Here is a 19,563-nt window from a genome sequence, read left to right on the forward strand (position 1 = left end):
AGTCGAGGGGAGCAGTTAACAGGAGAGTGGGCGTGAGCAGCCGAGGAGCCGGGAGCGTGTCCAGCTGAGGGAAGCTCTGGTGAAGATCAGCTGAAAGCTAACCACAAAGAATTCGTTACAGAATTTGTAACAGGAGACCCCAAATGTTGGAACCATGAAACACGCCCAACGGGAAAGATATTTTGTAGCAGTTACCTTACTTTCTGCCCTGTTATGTTCAATTCATTTTTAAACAGTTAATTTCCTGTTTGTTTAACCCTGTGGACTGGTTGCCTCGGAGAAAGACACACGCACACAGTCTAAGATCTCGGTCTATATGAATCTGGGGGCATGAATAAATGGCGGCAGACTGTGAATGGAACAGTGCCTGAGTCTCCAACCTCAGTAATGTCAGTAGTAGTCAAACTTTATTGCATTAGGCCATAGGCAAGATTCCCAAACCCAGTAATGCTCTGCTGTGTTTGCATGAGGGGAACTTGCTACCCTAGCTGCTGATGTCTCTGAGAGAGAAGGGGCCTGAGAGGGATAAGGATCGTGACTCTCTATATATCATGACTCTATTACCCAAGAAGCGTAGTGATGTGTCACGGCCTGACTGACTTGCAACCATGGGCCTGAGAGAGGTTGTAGAGGGTGGTGTCAAAACCAAGATGGATGCTTTTGCCATGAAACCTGGTCCCTGCCATTTGCATGCTTGTTGCCAGTTCCATGTGCCTGTGATCCCCTTGATCCCGTAGCCCACTACCCTGCCTTAGATCTTAACTGTGAATGCACCCTGCCCTTCCTTCCTACCTCACCTCCTCCCACTGGGCTATGCCTGGGAACCACCATCTGCTCAAAGGCCTTGGACACCAGAAACTGCCCATTTCAACAACAAAGACTCTTCATGCCCAAAACATTTTGTGCAGAGAGGGGCTGTGGGCTCTGGGTAGATAAGGGGGCCCTCAGGTTGAAATCTCCAGTCTTAGCAAAGACCCTGTGATGATCTGATCGTTATTTATTCAATAAAGAGCTTTCTTTTTCCTAAATGAATTCAGATTATTGGGAATCATCAAAGGTTCTCACAGGTACTAGGCATGTTAACACGGGTCTTCACAGAAGATGTGGAATAATATGCCCAAGCATATTATTAGACACATGGAAACCAAGACGGCTCAGCCTTTGCAACATCGAAAAGATGCAAACACAATTTAAATGTCGTTTTCCTGATTATTTTCTTAACCCTGCAGATGCAGCGGGATAGAGGAGGCTCATACTGGCTCCTTTCACTGCCTCTCCGCATCACGACGCTGCATAAAAGCCACACAAGCCCTCTTTTAAATATATCTAATGTACCCCGAAGGAGACGAAGGTATCATGTGACCATTTTCAGGACTTCATTCACAGGGATCTGAACGTAACTGAACATCACTGTAGAGCATTACACAGCTGTTTAGTTGTGAGTGGGGACTGTTCCTTAGCTCGGCTATAAAGACCACTGGCCAATCTTAGCTGAGGAGTGGAGGAGGTGGGCCTGCTCAGGAAACAAGGAGAACGGGCCCGTGGGAAGGTCGCCCTTGCTCAGAATATTCCACTGTATTTCTCATCCGCAAACATCAGCTTAAGACATTTCTATTTCAGAAAGCACATGGCTGACGGTTTTGTGTCACTACACTCTCTTCCGATGTGGCTCGTCGATCAGCTGAGGGCGATGAGGCTGCCACGGGTGCTGCGGTGTAGTTTCTGCGATGCTGATTCTTTGCAAGCTAATTCAGGCACGACTTCTTTAGCAGGAAGGCACACCCACAAATCCTCAACACGCCAACGTACAAATATCGATATCCGCACCACAAGCACAGAGCAGAGAAGCACGGACCAACCCACAGAGCACAACAGGTGAGCACCTCCCTATCCTCAGCCCCTTTCAAAGCCATGCCCTTACCTGGACTTCCCCCCTTTTTGTTCCTTTACTGGCCAGTCGGGAGGTGAAAGTGGAGATGCGTCTAGGGAGAGAAGCTGCCACGGGAGACTCAGGTTTTTTCGAAGGGATAGAACTAGCGCGAGAGGTTCGTTTGGGGATAAAAGAGGATCTACTTTTCAGGGGTTGGACAGAGGAAGGCACAGATGTCTTAAACATGTAAACAAAATTAAACCAGAGATCAGTAAGAGAAAGGGGGGAGGAGCAGAAATAACACAAATAAAGTAGAAAAGGGTGATGGGGAAAGTACGGTGATGATGACTAAAGGGCTTGATAACAGAAAAGCAGGAGCTGACAGGGACTGGCTCCCTCCCTCCTTCCCAGACACCCCCCCCCCACTTCAATGACAAAGGACAGAGATGACTCACTCACACCTGCCCTTAGGAGGACCAAAATCACTGACCTTTAAAGAATACTCCATCAAATGAGCATGTGAAAGTTTATGGGGTTCGGTCCTAGCTGAGCGGCTGGTGGGGGGAGGCAAGCAGCATGTGGAGAATTGCTGGGAAAGTGAGAGGGTTTTCCTTCTTTTTTTGCCTCTTCCCCAAACCTCACCTTCCCAGGCCCCACCCCCAAATTCTCCAGGTATTTCCCAACCCAGAGCTGGCATGAAGAAGGTGGACTTCTGGGAATCTAGGGCGGAAGGATTTGTTTTAAGGGATTCTGGCTCAAAGTCCATCACCTGAGCTTCTGAAAGAGCATGCAACACTTCCCTGATGAAAGATCAGTGGCTCAGGGCACCGCCACAAAGATATCTGGAAATTCTCGGGCATGGCTTAAGTGGCCACAGGGCCAGAAAGGAATTAGTTGCAAACTGCGCTGCGCTGCGCTTATTGTAGTTTTTGAGTATGTCTAGAGACATTGATTGCATTTTCGGTGAGAAAAGAGAAACGAAAACTGGGGGACCCACTCGAAGAAACGTCCCAAGACAAAGCAAAGAACGACACCTCCAACCAGTTCACATTCGTCCACTTACCTTTGGCTTTGCTTCTTCAATCCCAGCCCCGTTTTTATCTTTGTTGTCGATGCGAGCTGATAAAAAAAGAAATCACCGTTACGTTCGCCAAACAGAAAGCGTGGGTGGGAGGGAGGGAGGGAGAAGGGTCTGTGCTAAAACTCCGAAGAGGGCAGGTCGCTGGCACGCAGACCTCGCTCTCTGACAAAGAGCCAATAGAGGAAAACTACGCTTTTGATTTGCAGGCTCCCTGGCCGCTCTTGCTCCATTTCACGCTCAGTGTCAATGCAAAGAGCGGCCCCGTCATCCTATTAGTCTCCCCAACCGTCTCCAAACAAAAAGGGCGAAGAAAAACCCAGCCAGCTGTGCAATTGGGAACAAACTACTATGTGTCCGATTGGTACCACTGCTGGTGGTTCCTCACAAGTGTTGTGTGTGCAGCTCTGTCCGCTGCATGAGGTCAAGAACTGGCAAGACCGCTGTGGTTGTTTTCACTCCCAAAGCGACAACATCACATCAGGCAACCCCCTACAATTTCGAGCACCTCCATGCCCGGGTGGTCTGCATTGGATTCCCTTGCCTGTAGCAAAGCAGTTCAAAAGGGGGATCCATTTCCAGAGAGGTTAGCTAGCTGTCATTAGGGCTAAACTTTTGAGGTGCCCTAAAGCAGGGGTAGTCAACCTGTGGTCCTCCAGATGTTCATGGACTACAATTCCCATGAGACCCTGCCAGCATTGGGAATTGTAGTCCATGGACATCTGGAGGACCACAGGTTGACTACCCCTGCCCTAAAGCATTTCTTCAGTGGGACTGTGGGGAAACTGTGACACTGTCTCAAAGTATACAAAGTTTGTCACTTTGGCTGCTTTGCACCTCTCTCGTTCTGGGTCAGACTAGCATCAGTGGTCACGCTTGCCCAGGAAGGCTTGTTTACATAAGCTACTGTCCATGAGACAGGATTCTGAGATACATCCAATACATGAGACAAGTTCTGGAGAACACAAACCTGCAAACTTTTATTTCTAGATCGTACACGGGAAGAAATGCGTTTCTCCAGGGAGGTGCAGAAAGACAATCCAGCAGCAATTAAATCAGGAAATTACCATCCGCCCCAGCACAGAACACAGGCAAAAATGTATCATCCCATTCAGTATCACATCCTCACTACTGTTCCCATGAGTCAGATACTCATTAGCCCCCATGCTAATGAACAATGACCCCAATGGTCTCCTTACTGAGCTGCCAGAGATGGTCTCAGACCTGGTGTTGACCACCCTCAACAACTGTGTTGACCACCCTCTATGCTGTAGCTTCCTCAGGGCTTCATGGCTGTCAGAATCACCCTGTTTTTAATGCCGTTGATTGTTCTTGTTGATTACTGTTTTATTTAGTAGTGTTGATGTTGTTGATGATATTAGTTTACTGGGTTTTAAGGCTGTTTGATATTGCATAGATTGTACTTTAAAATGTTGTGAGCCGGCACTGCCGGGAGTGGATTAGAAATTGAAAGAAATAACAATAAATAAATAATGCCTTCTCCTGGACATTAGCCCTGCAAGCCTCTTTCAGTCCTCAAGAGAAATTCTGCCTCTTCGTTTCACTTCAATTGCAATCCCTTCTCCCAGGAGCACTAGGCAAAGGGTCCCTTAAAGAGGCTGTACTTTCTAGAACGGCTTCTACAAGCGATCCAGAACAAGCGGATTTTACGGCAGCACAGCTGAGGACGAAGAAAAGCTTTATGACAGGATTACTTCACTCTGGACTACCCTGCTACGAATCCTGAAGAACAGGAGAAAATGAAAACAAAAGGCAGGATTAATTGCTCCATCTGCTCACCTCCTGTGCAAGCTGCAAAAATCCTCAAGTCTTTTTTGGATAGAGAAAAAAGGAACAAGTGTTTCCACGGGATTTGAAACCGTAATATGCCCTTAGTTAATTAGAAGGTGTGCGGATTTTCTTTTTTTCTTTTCGCTTCTTAAAACCCCCAAACACAGAGATTCCACGAAGAACATCAGGGACATTTTAAAACAAGGTACCTAATTCTCTCCCCGTGTGACCTCTCAAGAAGAAGTCTGCACGAGGTAGGCATAGAATTTCACAAAAGGAAGCAAAGATCCTTGACAAACGAACGCTCTGAGTTTTTTTTAGAGACGGTGATGGGTTTCTTATAGGCAGCCCCATTGCTACAGGTCTTCTATTGGGTTAGACCCAGCCAGGTTTTTCATTTGATCTCGACCAATTCCTTTCCTTACTGCAGCCCTCGTCTCCCATGCTTATTGTCCACGCTGGTCCCATGACCCTCAGCATGCTCTTTCTGCAAAGGGAATCGCCTTCTCCTTACCTACGACCAAAAACATGGGTTGGATCCAGCCCATTCTCTGCAGGAGGCCTCAGCAGCTACCCTTTCCTGCTCCTGCTGCTTCCTTGACTACTTCTGGCTCTAAATCAAGTCAGAAAGTGGGAAAGCAATACTCTCTTCAACCTTTGGAGTTTTCACCCACGAGGATTAAACAGATGCTGAACGATTTATGCACTTTTTTGCCAAACGTACATCCTGTTAGTGACGGAGAGAACATGGCTAGGAACAAAGGACGTTTTACGTTTGCAAACAGGTTTAAGCCCAAACCAACTTAAGCCAAGCTCCCTTAACCTGATGCACTCCACAATGGGCCCTGACAGCAACCAGGTACTCAAATCTGGAAATTAGGAACATCCAGAGACTTCCAAGGGCAAAGGGAAACAGTTCCTTATGCCTCAGTTTGGGACGAAACCGATTTGTTCCTTCCTCTCTCAGAGTGAATTTAGCCAGCTGAGGATAACATCTAGGACAAAGCAAAATGAAAACAGGACTTGAAGCGGAGACAGGGGGAAAGGGGACAGAAGCACCCATGCAAGGTTCATTCAGCTATTCTATGCAAATAGATTTCACTTGTCTAAACAAGGCAAGCAACAAACATTACACTAGCAAGGACACACAAGCCTGATAGTTCCTCAGGCGAGCATCAAAGCGGCAAGATTCAGAAGGAGGTGCACAAGGTCACGGGAGGTCGTAGCTGGCTTTGCCTTCCTTAAGCAGGGCACAAACACACAGAAGCAGAAGGCACGGCGGCTCTGTTTCTCTCCTGCACCACTGCCAGATTTCCTCCCAGGAGCCCTCTGCAGTTTCCACGGTCTCCCTCCAAAAGGGAACATTCTCTGAAATTCTGCTTGGTTCTGTCGCGGATTCCAGTTGGTTCTTTTTCAGGACGTCAGGTTCAGCTCGGTAAAAATACTCCGAGAGGTCCAGCTCTGCAACCACATCACCGCAGCCCTCATCTTTAGATAAGGATGCTCTTTTGTCGCTCACTTTTTCTTCCTGAGGTGCTTCCTTGACATTATCGTCTCTGTTTTTCCTGTCCAACAACCTCATCTTCCATCTTCTCTTAAAGAGAAGGAACCACCTGCTGCTGAAACGTATCCCTCCCAAGCAGCTTCACCAAACCAGCAGGGTTTTGGAGTTGCTATTTTGGATACCTCAGCAAATATCAGTCCAGATCTTGTCCCCACTGTTTGGGAGGTTGACCCAGCAAGCTCTCCGGGGTCCATTTCATCCTCAAGGTTCAGAGGCTCATTACAAACTCTGAAGACAGACTTTCCTCAGCCCTCCTCATTTGGGCAGAACTTTGTATTCCGGTCTGGAATCTGAGATGCTGTAGCTAGAGAAGACAGCTCCATGTTATCTGCCCTTCTGACTTTGTTTCTACAGAATCTTGCTAATTAGGCAGAGATTCTTTGAACGTCTCCAGTCTGCGAAAGCTCAAGTTCTAGAGGATCAGCCCCAGCAAAAGAAAAAAAGACAGCTGCAACCTACTTTTGAGAAAGTGGCCTTATGGGCCCTTGTGTAACCTGACTAATTCAGATTCCTCTCTGACGGCCACCGTATTTATCCCATGAACGTGAATCCTGGGTTGCACTGTCCCCAAGAGTCCTGGGGGATACAGTTCAACTGAGGCATATGAGAAAGACACGAGCATGAAGACTTAACACACAAGCACACGTAAGACACACGCCTACCGAATGAACACACTTCACAGAGACCTATTTCTGGATCGATTGCAAGCGAGTTCCTGTCGCCATCTGAGAAGGCTGCAGAATGGAGTCACACAGAACCATTTGCCAGGACCAAATCTCCTCTGCTGTAGAAGGCCATTTGAAGTGGTCCTCAACCCCACCTAATCTGCTTGGTTCAAAAGGCAACCTGTTCCCACAGTCATACTGAAATACAACCCCCCAAGTTTATCTTGCTAGGATGCCCATGGCAAACCACCTGTGGACTCTAAAGAGTTAAGCACCTGCAAACTTTTATTTCCATAGTATCTGCTCCGTTTTCTAACAAGCAGTCAAAGGATCTGCGCTCACGCTGTCTGGAGGTGCCTGAAACCCCAACCCACTTTATCTTCCATGGCAGCTGAAGAGTTTCTCTGATAGCGCCCTTTCTCGTAGCCTCTCCCAGCCACTCAGAAGACCACCACATAATCCGTCTGGAAATGAAAACCACATCTCTCTGGCAGCTCCCAAATCTATTTTGGCTGCCCTAAAAATCCAAGCTATCATCCAGTGCTTTGTCCAGTATGCAGTTAATTTTAACCTGTTGTTTTAAATTTTGTATTTGCTGCTTCCTAAAGTGTTGCATTTGTTTCTCTCCCAAGTATCCCAACCATGGTTACATTATTTTGCCTAAAACAGCCCTTTTCAACCTTTTGACCATGGAGGAGCCCCTGAAATCTTTTTCAGGCTTCGGGGGAGCTCCAGAACAGAGACGGAAGTGATGTCAATTGGCCACACCTTGCTGCCACGCCCAAGGAGGACTGAGGGGGGGAGAGAAAGGAGGTGATTTGGGGGCAGGATCAGAAGCCCAAGCTCCACCCCCTTTCCCAGGCACACTAGAACACCACTCCAGGGTTAATAGAAGAGGCCCGTTCCCTGCTTTCACAGCAATGTCAGGAATAGCTTTTGGCCGAATCCATTAAGACAGGATATAGGGGAAAAGCCGGGGAGCCCCAGGGGAGCTCTCAGGGAGCCCAGGTTGAGAATCCCCAGTTTGAAAGCTTATATGCTGCGTAGATTTCCTTGAATACAGCAAATAAAGTCATAGCATCTGCACCTTCTCTTCCCCCTTATTTGATTCTGATTTGCATTTGCATTTGAGTTGTCTCTGGTTTGCATGTATGCCATGGCATGTTTGTTTCTCTCCTTCAAAGATTTGTTTAGATCGACAAATGAAGGCTTCCCTCTAAAGCAGGGGTAGTCAAACTGCGGCCCTCCAGATGTCCATGGACTACAATTCCCAAGAGCCCCTGCCAGCATTCGCTGGCAGGGGCTCCTGGGAATTGTAGTCCATGGACATCTGGAGGGCCGCAGTTTGACTACTCCTGCTCTAAAGCTTCCCAGTTTCTGGGCTCAGACTGCCAGAGCTTCAGCCCCTTCACGGATCCCCCTCAATCCTCCTTTTCTTGCATCTTTTTGGCAACTTCCCACCCAACCCCCACCCAACACAGTGGCCTCCTCATTCTAGACCTGCGATGCAATCATTCAGGGCTTACCTTGAGCATCCCCTGCAGCCCGGTCCTCGTGGTTAGGAGTACAGCCTATTCCTGCTTCCTCCGCTACATTTTCCAAAATGGAGGGTGGGAAAATGGTTTCAACATTAAAGATGGTACAAGACAAATGCCTCTCATGTTCCTGCTAGCACTACCAGTTTTGTAAAGGCCACTTATTTAGCTCAAAGCGGCCACAGTAATGGATGAAGGTGAAATTAAATGGAGGGAAGGTGATATCCCCACTGAAACACAGTCGTTTGTGATCAACCCTTGAATGACAGTCAGCACGGAAACACACCCAACACACAACCAGAACACCACTGTCTGCAAAGAGCTTGCTTCCCTGCATGCCCCCCTGTGAAATGTATATCTCTTAATGGGCCAGGCCTAGGGAGAGTTATGCCCAACTAAGCTCATTTCAAAATCATTCTGGGCTCAGGTGTGTCTGCGGGTGTAAAGAAGGTGCTACCTTCTTCTGTCCCTCTTTAAACTAGGAATTCATACGGGTCTTCGGCAAGCCAAAGATCAGAAGGCCACACAGGTGTGTTCCTTTGAAGTTAGTTGAATGGACTGTGCAGAGGACCGACTTGGGGAATTCTTTTCTCAGACTCTGAAATGCCTCTTTGAAGGCCCCAGAGATGCACACGGTCCATATGACCCTTTGCATGCAATATACGTTCAGCAGTTTTGCTGCCTGTTGGCGTGGTGTATCTGTCTCCAATAGGCTCCATGTGCCTACAAAATAGATACAACACTTTAAATCTCCAGGGCTTTCCCATCCAGAGGAAAACAACTCTTCTAGTGGTGCAGCAAGCATGATTCAAATCTACCTATATTTAACTTTGTTTCACTTTTGAGGCACCCAATGGCTTAGCTCTTGTCTTGAGGCTGTTTCAGAGTGCAGGATGCCTCAGATCCAATGATTTTTGCCTAAAATGCTGGCTGATAATTAGCAGGGGATATGACAAAAGAAGGATAAGTGTTCCTTCCCTCCAGAGGTGTCCCTAAATGGTCTGGATCCCTCCCTGCCTTTGGAATAAGATACCAACCAGAGGTACTGAGAAAGGCAGAGAAACAGGACCACGTTTTGTTCTAGGAAGACGTAGCTGTCAATTTAGGAGCATTGACACGAGGGAGTGCCCAAGCAGTTGCCCTCTCTGGCAATCCAGTGCAAATTCACTGGGTAAAAAAGTGCCTTTGCCTCCAGTGTGTCCTTTTTGTATACAAAACAGACGTTACAGACATCTTAAGGCTCCAGTGTTTTCTCATCCAGATAGAAAACAAAGTGCCGCTCAAGGGAAACAGGAAGTACAGGCCCACAAACTTAGGCCCAGTGAATGGTCCAGAAGCATCTGACGTCATGGCGGTGTGGAAATTAGATAAGCAAGGGCTCATAAGGACTTGGAGGGGAGACCATGGGGGACTCCATGTAGGTGATCTCAAATTTCTTTGCTAGAACACAGGAGGACTACAAATGTGACACGCATATCGGTCCCAGAATCTTCACCTGTGATGCCTTCAGATATCTCCGCATGCTGCCGGGCTGCAATCCGATCATCCTCCATTAACGGAGCAGTGGCATCTGAAACAGAAAGTCACAGTCATGAAGCCAAGAGTCAAAACCTTTCCAGGGCCTGGCTCTTGAAGAAAACGGAAAAACTTCCTGATCTACATGTGCTGCAACCTGAAAGCATTCAAAGCACCGAAATTTCTCTACACTGTTTCCCCTTTAATTTTGCTTCCTTTCTGACTGCTACTCGAGAGCAATTTTGGCCAGCAGCGGCTTTCACGAAATGTGTGCTCCTGCCAGATACCAGGTCTTTATCAATGGCTCAACTGGTAGAGCTCCTTCCTCGTGTCTTAGGATTTTTCTTCAGCATATTAAGAATCAAGCTTCAGCTGAGGAAGACTGTCGAAACAGGATTACATTCCTGTTGCCACAACTGCCAATATTTCCCTATTATTGTATTTTTTACTTTGGGTCCCATTTTGTAATTTCTATAAACATTTTACATCTACTTGTTTAATCTTCTGCGGAATGAACAATTATGAATGAAATTGGATTTTTTTTTTAATCACAGTTGCATTATGATTTTGGTTTGAATAACAAAGTGTTCAGAGTTTCCTAGTGAAGTCCAATCCTGGCAAAAATTTGAATCAGAACCTCATACATCCAAGCCGTCTGTTCTGTCCACTGCACCCCAATGAAGCCCTTTCCCTTTTCCGGGCTAACATCTTCTCACACCGCGGAGTCACCCCAGAAGTAACGGGCAGAATTTCATGAAGGCACCACTCTGCTTTTTCCAGGACAGTGAAATTCCAACTATGTAGCACAAGCTTGCAAGGTGTCAACTATTAGACTGGCTAGACGGCTGTACAAAGAGACGAGGGCAGCCTTCAGACTCCAGAAACAGCCAAAGCTCTGCTCATTCACTAAAATATTGAGCAGCAGACTCCGGTCTCCCCTCCCACCCAGTTTCGGCTCTATGTTAAGACGAGAGACAGAACACAAACAGTCAATGAGACAGACAAGAGAAACACAAGGAGATCAAGACAGAACGTTATCTGCAGTTCTTACTTTTGGAAGAGGCCAGACTGTTATGTGAACCAACTGCAGACGGAATGGCTAGCCCATTTTGGTTGCTTCTTTAAGGACTATTGTGTACCGATTATTTTTTACAGTGCGATTTGCATAAGAAATACCTTCTCCTGTCTTTTCATGTAAGTTGGCTCCACTGATTTCAGGAGCCTGAAATGCTTGGCATCCAAAGTTGTGATATTGGGGCTTTTTAAAAAAAGGTGGTGGCCACGGCTGCCCTGCAAGTTTGCTTCTATTTTCTATGGCATTCCTTCTTAGCATCCCTGACCAAGATAAAACGTATCTGGTTGTCCCCAGAAAGAAATAAAAGGAGCCTGCTTAACGTGAACTCAGTAAACCTATTTTAAGAGACGCCACTTGCCTAAGATAATGTTGTTATTTAATGGGACAGGTGCTTATTTATTTATAAGCAAGAATGGGGTGCGTACCTGATCACTCAAGACCTGGCCTAGCCTTCTCTAGTCTTGGGTAGAGGAGTAGTGACCGGGGATTGACTTTGGCCATCTGTACTTGGCCGCCACCCAGATCACGTAGACTTGCTGGGCTTTCTCTGAGGACACGTGGCTAGTGTTAGCCTGTCTGCCATCCACCCTGACAGTTTTCAACTCTCCCCCCGCCGTTACTGAGACAAACTCCTGATGGAAAGGAGATCCATTTAAAAACAGTGTTTCAGCCCGGTGAGAAAAACTCACCAAGGTATACACTTCCGCACATACTGGTTTTGTAATCGGCAACCAGCAAGAGAGGCCGATGAATACAGGGATTTAAAAAAAATAGTGTTCCTTTTTGCAGAAGTCAGGTATTATACAGACACGTAGTTTGCTCCAAAGTAGTATTAAACCAAATCAGGCAAATAATTTTACAAGAATAAATGCCGCCTGGACATCGCTTCCAGAATTAAAACAGAAGTTCTTTCCATTTGGCCGCTACTGTCAGACTAGCAAAAATATTTTGTGGAGGAGAAAATTCAATGGATTTATAAGGCTCCGTGGAACTTCAGCTATAACTGTTCATTGTCAACATCAGCTTGCTAATGACCTCCTAAGTAAACCAGCTGCAACAGACCCTGCTGCAAAACAGAAGGTCATGAATTGCTTTTTGAAATTTCAGCAGGCAGGAAAGCGCTTTCCCGTACAATGAAGGATTTTTACTTTATGGTTATCTAGACTCAGGATCTCTTATTAACTTCTGGGCTGCCTAGAAAATGGCTTTTCAGAAAGGAGGGTCTCTACGGAGTCCACGGCAGACCAGCTCCGCAGAATCAGAGAAACACAGAATCACAGAATCCTAGAGTTGGAAGGGACCTCCTGGGTCATCTAGTCCAACCCCCTGCACTATGCAGGACACTCACATCCCTCTTGCTCATCCACTGTCACCAGCCACCCCCTTGAGCCTTCACAGAATCAGCCTCTCCGTCAGATAACTATCCAGCTTATCCAGAAGGCTGGATATGCTGCCGGGCTGCTTTCGAACTTGCTTGGATGCAGTATCTAAAAACGAAAACAGAACTGCAACCAATGCAACAGGTAGCACTTTAATCTGTCTTTCTTTCTTTCTTTCTTTCTTTCTTTCTTTCTTTCTTTCTTTCTTTCTTTCTTTCTTTCTTTCTTTCTCTCTCTCTCTCTCTCTCTCTCTCTCTCTCTCTCTTTTAACTATTAAACTAAATGCATGTAATTTAGAACTGGAAGCAAAGCTGTGGAAAGGGTTTTTGTTTTAATGCACTTCTGGAGGCTATCTGGGTGCCGGTTGTTAACGGATTTCAAAAGTAATGAGACAAAGAGCTCCCACCTTCCACAGTTGGGGTGCTCTTAGCATCAGAGGCCTCAGAGACTGGTTCATCGGATCCATCATCAACCGGTATCTGGAGGGGAGAGCCTGAAAAAACACACATTTGGCGCTCAGAATACAGAGCTCTGCCACGGACTGTGGCCTGCCCTCTAAGCAAAAGGCCCCCTAATTAATGCTTGCAGAGCCCCACATGGCACAGGCGGGGGGGGGGGGCAGTAAAAGCAGACATTAGCAAGAGGGAGGCAATGCATTGGAAATGCCAGGGACGACTGATCCAGCATCCAGCAACAACAACAAAAGAAAGCAAAATCCAAAGAAATCCACATGCAAGGCAAGGCCTCCCCTCCCCCTCACTACGGAGCAGCACAATTTGGCCATTTGGGGTGTCAGGACATAACCGTAAAAGGTCGCCTCTGCAGAAGAAAGGAAACAGAAACTATCTACGGAAAATTGCTCAGTAAAAGACGCAGAATGCACACCTTGGCATTCCCGTGGGTTACAGCCGCTCGTGGCAAGTCTGCTGAAATGTCATTCTCTAAAATCAAAGTTTCCGTTCTGTGTCATGTAAAAGGACATGCCCCAAAGGAGACAGGAATCCACCTGCAGAGGATCTAGTGAAACACGCATGGCCCAGTCTATGCAGGTGAAGGGGAAGCAATTCTTACATCCTCAAGTTTTGAACCTCAGTTTTTCCAAGATGAATCTGACGCAAGAGGAATCATGATAGGGAGCCACTGGGGAAGTGATTCTACTGAAGAGAATTAGGGAAAGGTGCTCTTGTGAATCTCCTTGTCCTCATCTTTCTTTAAAACGCAAAAGATTTATGCGATCTGAAGAGAAACATAATGGTTTTTTTCTGAACTTGTGTCCTGATAACTGAGCTGAAAGGAACTAGTACTACCTACAAGCCAAGGAGCTAGAGGGAGCTGCCAAAGGACTACAGATTTCTTCCCTTGTCCACGCTAACAAGTGACTACAGAAAAGAGAGAGGACCTATCACTAAAAACCGGGCGGAAAATATGACAACGGACGCAGTTCCAACTAGCAATCACGCTGGGTTCTGGAGCCAGTTACAGATTCCTCCACAGCAGCGTGGAGACTGGGGTTTGAAGAAGAGAAGAACTATTTTTTTCATACCCCATTTTTCTCTACCTGAAGGCATCCCAAAGTGGCTGAAAAACACCTTTCCTTTCCTCTCCCACCGCCGACACCCTGTGAGGCTGAGAGAGCTCTGAGAGAACTGCTCTGCAAAAAACAGCCCTAAAAGAACTGTGACTAGCCCAAGGTCACCCCGATTAGGGTCCGCCACTCTTCACCACTACGCCAAGCTGGCTACTTCATCCACATACGCCTAGGTCTACATGCGCCATTTTAGCCGGAACATACCGGTGGCACTTACGAATCGGTTTCCGTCAAAGGATTAAACGGCTTGAAAGGGAAAGAAGCCACACCGGTCCCTACCCTGCAAGGGACCGCATATATCACCGCAGTGCTCCGGCTGGCATTTCTTCATCCCTGCATTGCCTCTTCATGGCCCTGCCGCCTCCAGGTCTTCTTCCAGTTGGCAGAGAACCCAAAGAGCTGGGTGAGAAGAACTGCCCCAGTTGACCAAGTCTTCTTGAGCTGAAACTTTAGCCACAGTCCATGCAGCCAGGAATCTGGGCCCTCCAAGCCCAGCCGGGTGATACTAGCCATCCGCTGGGCTCCATCTTCCCCCAGGGCAGTCCGTATCTCCTCCTGTTCATCCTCCCAAGTGACATCTGGCTCAGGAGGGACCACAACAGGTTGTCTTCGTGGCAGCCTTGGATGTATCTTCTGAAGGAGTGTTGATGGAAGCAGAACGACACACAGCTATCTGCAAGATCAGCAGCTGCGGACCAGAAACTGCAGCAGAAGGTAAATCGCAAGGCTATGTGGGCCTCTGATTCCTTGGAGGTTGTATTGGGAGGTTGTGTCCTCATGTGCAGGGACTCTTGCTTCATATAATATTTAATCCATCCACTTATCAGCATTCCAACTTTTTGATGATATAATGTCGTTCTCCCTTCTCTTCCTCTGAAAATGGTGTTCTGATGTATTAGCACCTTTCCTCACAAAAAACCAGCACTAAAGATGCAGTTCTTACTTAAGCTCATTCCTCCACTTCTTCTGCCTCTGGACTCAAAATTTGTTCTGCTGCTTCAGACCAACACGGCTACACTCCTGAATCTATCGCCAGAGGGGGTATTATATTATCCTGCTTTCACAAGCTTCCCTAAGACAAGAAAACAACTGACCCAGCCTTCTTTATCACTGGCCGACAGAGATATCATTTCCTTAGCAACTCTCATGCTCATAAAGAAAAGGAAAAGATGAGGTTGACTGTAATTCAATGACAAAAGAGAAGACTTCACCATCCTGGTTTACAGAAGCAAAGGAAAGTGTCTTTGTTTGCACCACTGTGAAACACTCCTCAATCTTGTAAGCAAAACTCACTTCTTAATTTGGAAGCCGCGAGGGAGAACTATCTTAAGTGTGAAAACAAGTAAGCATACCACCAGAGATGGCATTCTTTTGTGGATGCAAGTCATTACAGCCAAAAGCATAAAGTTCAGGGAAGATAGATCACCAACTCCCACAAATTAGGGACTAACACTTATTTAGGATGCTTTTAACCCACCTTTCTCTGGAGAATTACAGTAACGCCTAGGATTACAGACAACATTACATGATGAGAAACACACAGATGAACACTCACAGAGGCCATCCCTGATACCTGGGGACGAGGGGAGGGAGGGGTGGACCAGTCCCTCTAAGTTTCAAAACAAATGATGAGAACATCATTAAAACATACCAAACAGATGAACACACAGAAGTAGAAAGAATATTTCCATATAACTGCAGGACATTTCTTTTCATACGGTAGATCAGGGGTGCCTCTCCAGATGTTCATGGATTACAATTCCCTTGATCCCCTGACAATTGGCAGGGGCTCCTGGGAATTGTAGTCCATGGACATCTGGACAGCCACAATTTGGCCACCTCTGCAGTGGGTGTTCTAGGAGCACACGGAGATGACACTGGACTGCCAGCCAACAGGTTCATCTCTACTTTTTGCTATTATCGAACACCTGGCCACATGAAGCAAGGTGGCAAATGTTGCTGATGAACTCTGAATTTGGCAGTGTTTGCTATCGTGGCACCAGAAGCAGAAAGGTAACTTCATAAGAAATTGCCACATGTTTTGACAAATAAGAACTGCTGGAACAACTTAAGAAGACGACTGTGATACAACGTCTTTGCCAGCTGCAGAGTTGGAGTTCCAGCTGTTCTGTCTGGGCTTTTGACTCATCAGAGCAGGAATGATGAGTTGTTCTCACAGCACAAAGGGCAACTTGCCACCTGGATGCATAAAACATTCATTGTCTGTTTAGTGACACGGTATTATAACAAGGGTGCCTTTAGCATTCCCATTATTGGGCTTTCCATTCTGTTATTTCGTTGTTAAGTTCCCCCTTCCCTATCTTGTTGGTCCACATCACAAAAGCAAGTGGACTCACTTTTAAAATCACATCTCAGTGAGCCGAGATATTCTCTATGCTGCTGCAGCCCTTTTGTGTCGTTTTGCCCAGAGGACATAAGATTGTAAGGGGAGCCATGTAGGATGGGGCTAATGGCCCAACCAGTCCAACACTCTGTGACACACTGTGGCCAAAACCCAGAAGTCAGACACTATTTTTACAAGCATTTTTCTGATTCCAGCCCCAGAGATAACTGCTTTTAAGATGCCAAGGTTCTCACAAAAATGATGAATGAAGAGGGGTAGGACCCAGTGAAGGATCAAGTACAAATCAAGTATTGAGGCACTGGGATACCAAGGTGGCAAACAAAAAATCCAAAATAGACTTCGGTCGAGTCTTGAATCTTCTATTATTTATTTATTCTTTATTGTTCACAGCAGCCCCAGCGCGTTTTGCCCACTAGCTTTGTCAAGGGACATTATAAAGAAATAATAGAAGACTGAAGACTCTACAGAAGTCTATTTGGGATATTTTGTTTGCCACCTCGGTATCCCAAGGTTCTCACAAAGCAGGGATCAGCTGCTGAACGCAAAACACGGGCAGCAAAGAAACACACATGCACGAAGGTACCTCTGACTGGGATTCACGACTAACCTTTCCTCAGCTCATTTACACTGCCTGGCTCCATCCCCGGGGACTGCCTTTCTCCATTTGTTCCGTGTTCTGTACCACCATCCTCTTGGACCACAGGGGCTGGGCCCTGTTGAGAAAGCTCTTTTCCATCTCCCCCCTGGTAAGGCTCACCTGTCTGATTCCGCCTCACTTGGGTCGCCAAATGGTCATCCGACATGGTGAAGTCCTGATGCTGATCTGCCATTCTGTCCCAAAGGTTATCTAGGAGAGAAGAGAGAAGAAACTCGCAGAATGTCCTCCTTCTACGTCCTAGGAAATATCAGAAGATCTGAACTAGCTCTCTTCAGATATTTTTAGCTTCAAAAATGGTTTGTACCCATCATCTACATTGGACTTCTAAGCAGGTGGTTCGTAAAAACACTTTCAAGAGAGAGAGAAAAGAATTTATAAGAATGGAGGCCAAATGATGGAGACTTCATTTATTTTATTTATTCATTCATTTCATTTATATACTGCCCTTCACTGTGACATCTCGGTTTTCTTAACAGCGACAACCACCCTTATTGGCATATGGAATAATTAAAAATGTATAGTAACACAAATCAAGGTACAAGTCATCAGATCTTAGGTTCCCAGAGCTTAATAGCCATTTGCAAAAATTTAGCCACCTTGTCAATTATATCAGCATCCTGATTAGAAAGGAAAAAAAAAACCATCTCTTATGGTGTTCAGAAAAAACTTTCCATTTGGCTGGGAGTACATTAAGGACACTAGCTTGAAAGGCATCATATATAGGAAGACCTGCTGTATAGTTTCTGTATGGCCTTGTTTACATGGGCAGTGTCTGCCTGTATATGGAATTTTTTGGAATCTCCCGGTCATCACAGCTGAAGGCAAAATATTAAACCTCGCAAGCAAGAAGGCCCTGTTTTGCTGCAGGTTGAACAAATAATTAAAAAGGAGCTAACTTATCAGGGAGTGGTGTAATTCCTAAGAAGAGTGGAGAACAGGTTTTCCTAGCTGCTTCATTATCTAGGATTCTGCATTTTATAATTTTATATATACTGACGATATTGCAGGGACTAAGGCCAAAGAATCCGAGAAAATTTTCAATTTTTGACACAAGTAATTCATTGCTCTAAAACGGGTACAGGGGTAGTCAAACTGCAGCCCTCCAGATGTCCATGGACTACAATTCCCATGAGCCCCTGCCAGCATTGTAGTCCATAGACACCTGGAGGGCCGCAGTTTGACTACCCCTGTACCCCTGTTTTAGAGCAATGAATTACTTGTGTCTTAACTAACAGAACAGTTGAAACCACCTTTAAGACCAACAAAATGTCATTCTGGGGACAAGCTTTTGTATGCCTGCACACTCTTCAGATACCTCAGCAAAAGTAGACTTTTCCGCACAACCTGCCTGAGCAACCCTTGAAAAATGCCTTTTAGCTAAACCTGGTACTCTATAGCGGCGTCATGCTATAAGCTCTGCTCATTTTAGGCAACAGGAGGGAACTGCAGAAAGCATGCAGTTCTACTCTCCCCCGTGACTTGCAGACGGAGCATTCAAGGAAGCACTCCCCTCCTGCAGTCCCAAGCTCAGGAAGTTGACTGCAAGTCTGAATATCTCACTGAATAAGCTGATCAAGCAGACCAGCTGCAATTACACAGCCTCCATCTCTTGTTTTCCCATATTTTGTACTGCCTCGTTTACTGTTGGTGCCTCCGCTGCACATTTTTGTACATATGTAAAATTCAGTGGTTAACATTCAAGACTGCGAAACTAATTTAGTACATGGTGCACACTGAGTCATAAAATTATTTCCCCCAAATCAAGTACAAACCGACGGGGAGCTCTCTGCATTCCTTTCATCTAATGCCCCAGAGTTTTCCCTCTTGCTTATTTGAAACAGAAGGGTGGAATATTAGGGTGGAAATATCTACTGCAGCCATCTAGTGGCACAATAGGGCACAGCGGCCAAAGTGGGAAAATGCTTTTAAGAGCAAAGCTATTTAATGGGAAGGAATTCAGCTCCCCCAACCCCTCCTGTGCTGTGACCCACGTTCACATCTTCCCTCCTGCCTTCACCCACATGCCTCCCCCCCATCCTATCCCTGCCAGCTCCAAAGCCCCCCCCCACAAGAGCACAAAAGAGGATAGTTGCCAAAAAGGGGGTACATGTCCTCTAAAGCAGGGGTAGTCCACCTGTGGTCCTCCAGATGTCCATGGACTACAATTCTGCCAGCAGGGGCTCATGGGAATTGTAGTCCATGGACATCTGGAGGACCACAGGTTGACTACCCCTGCTGTAGAGAGAAGACATCTGCCAACCTAGGGATGCCACCCAACACAGCTACCCACCAGCAAGAAAATTGAAACTACGCTCTCAGTTGACGTGCCTCAGCCAGGTTTGCCTTTGGTCTACCGGGTGTCCTGTGCTGCTAATCTGTTCCTGGAAACCAAACCATAAATAAAGGAATCTTCTCTGGGGTTAACATACAACCCACCCACCCCAACGACCTCTGTACTCTACTTGTGCACCCCAAAACTC

At 46.4% G+C, this 19,563-nt stretch overlaps 1 protein-coding gene across 12 annotated transcripts in view; it reads right to left on the bottom strand.

Annotated features, from left to right (window-relative positions):
* Nucleotides 1–19,563, bottom strand: part of MAPT (microtubule associated protein tau) — a 58,178-nt gene that overhangs the window by 18,993 nt on the left and 19,622 nt on the right. For 7 of the 12 annotated variants that reach the window (XR_013227047.1, XM_077315093.1, XM_077315094.1 and 4 more), the window contains 5 exons: nucleotides 17,183–17,272; nucleotides 12,879–12,965; nucleotides 9,999–10,073; nucleotides 8,495–8,557; nucleotides 2,934–2,989 (listed from right to left, as the gene is read on the bottom strand). Coding sequence is in view for 11 of the 12 variants with exons in the window: in XM_077315092.1 (XP_077171207.1) it covers nucleotides 2,934–2,989; nucleotides 8,495–8,557; nucleotides 9,999–10,073; nucleotides 12,879–12,965; nucleotides 17,183–17,272 (371 nt within the window). In the remaining variant the exon portion in view is untranslated. The remainder of the gene's footprint in view (nucleotides 1–2,933; nucleotides 2,990–8,494; nucleotides 8,558–9,998; nucleotides 10,074–12,878; nucleotides 12,966–17,182; nucleotides 17,273–19,563) is intronic. The other 5 variants (XM_077315099.1, XM_077315100.1, XM_077315097.1 and 2 more) reach the window with 3 other exon arrangements.

This window comes from Paroedura picta, chromosome 16 (genome assembly GCF_049243985.1).
Source record: "Paroedura picta isolate Pp20150507F chromosome 16, Ppicta_v3.0, whole genome shotgun sequence".
Taxonomy (NCBI): Eukaryota; Metazoa; Chordata; class Lepidosauria; order Squamata; family Gekkonidae; genus Paroedura; species Paroedura picta.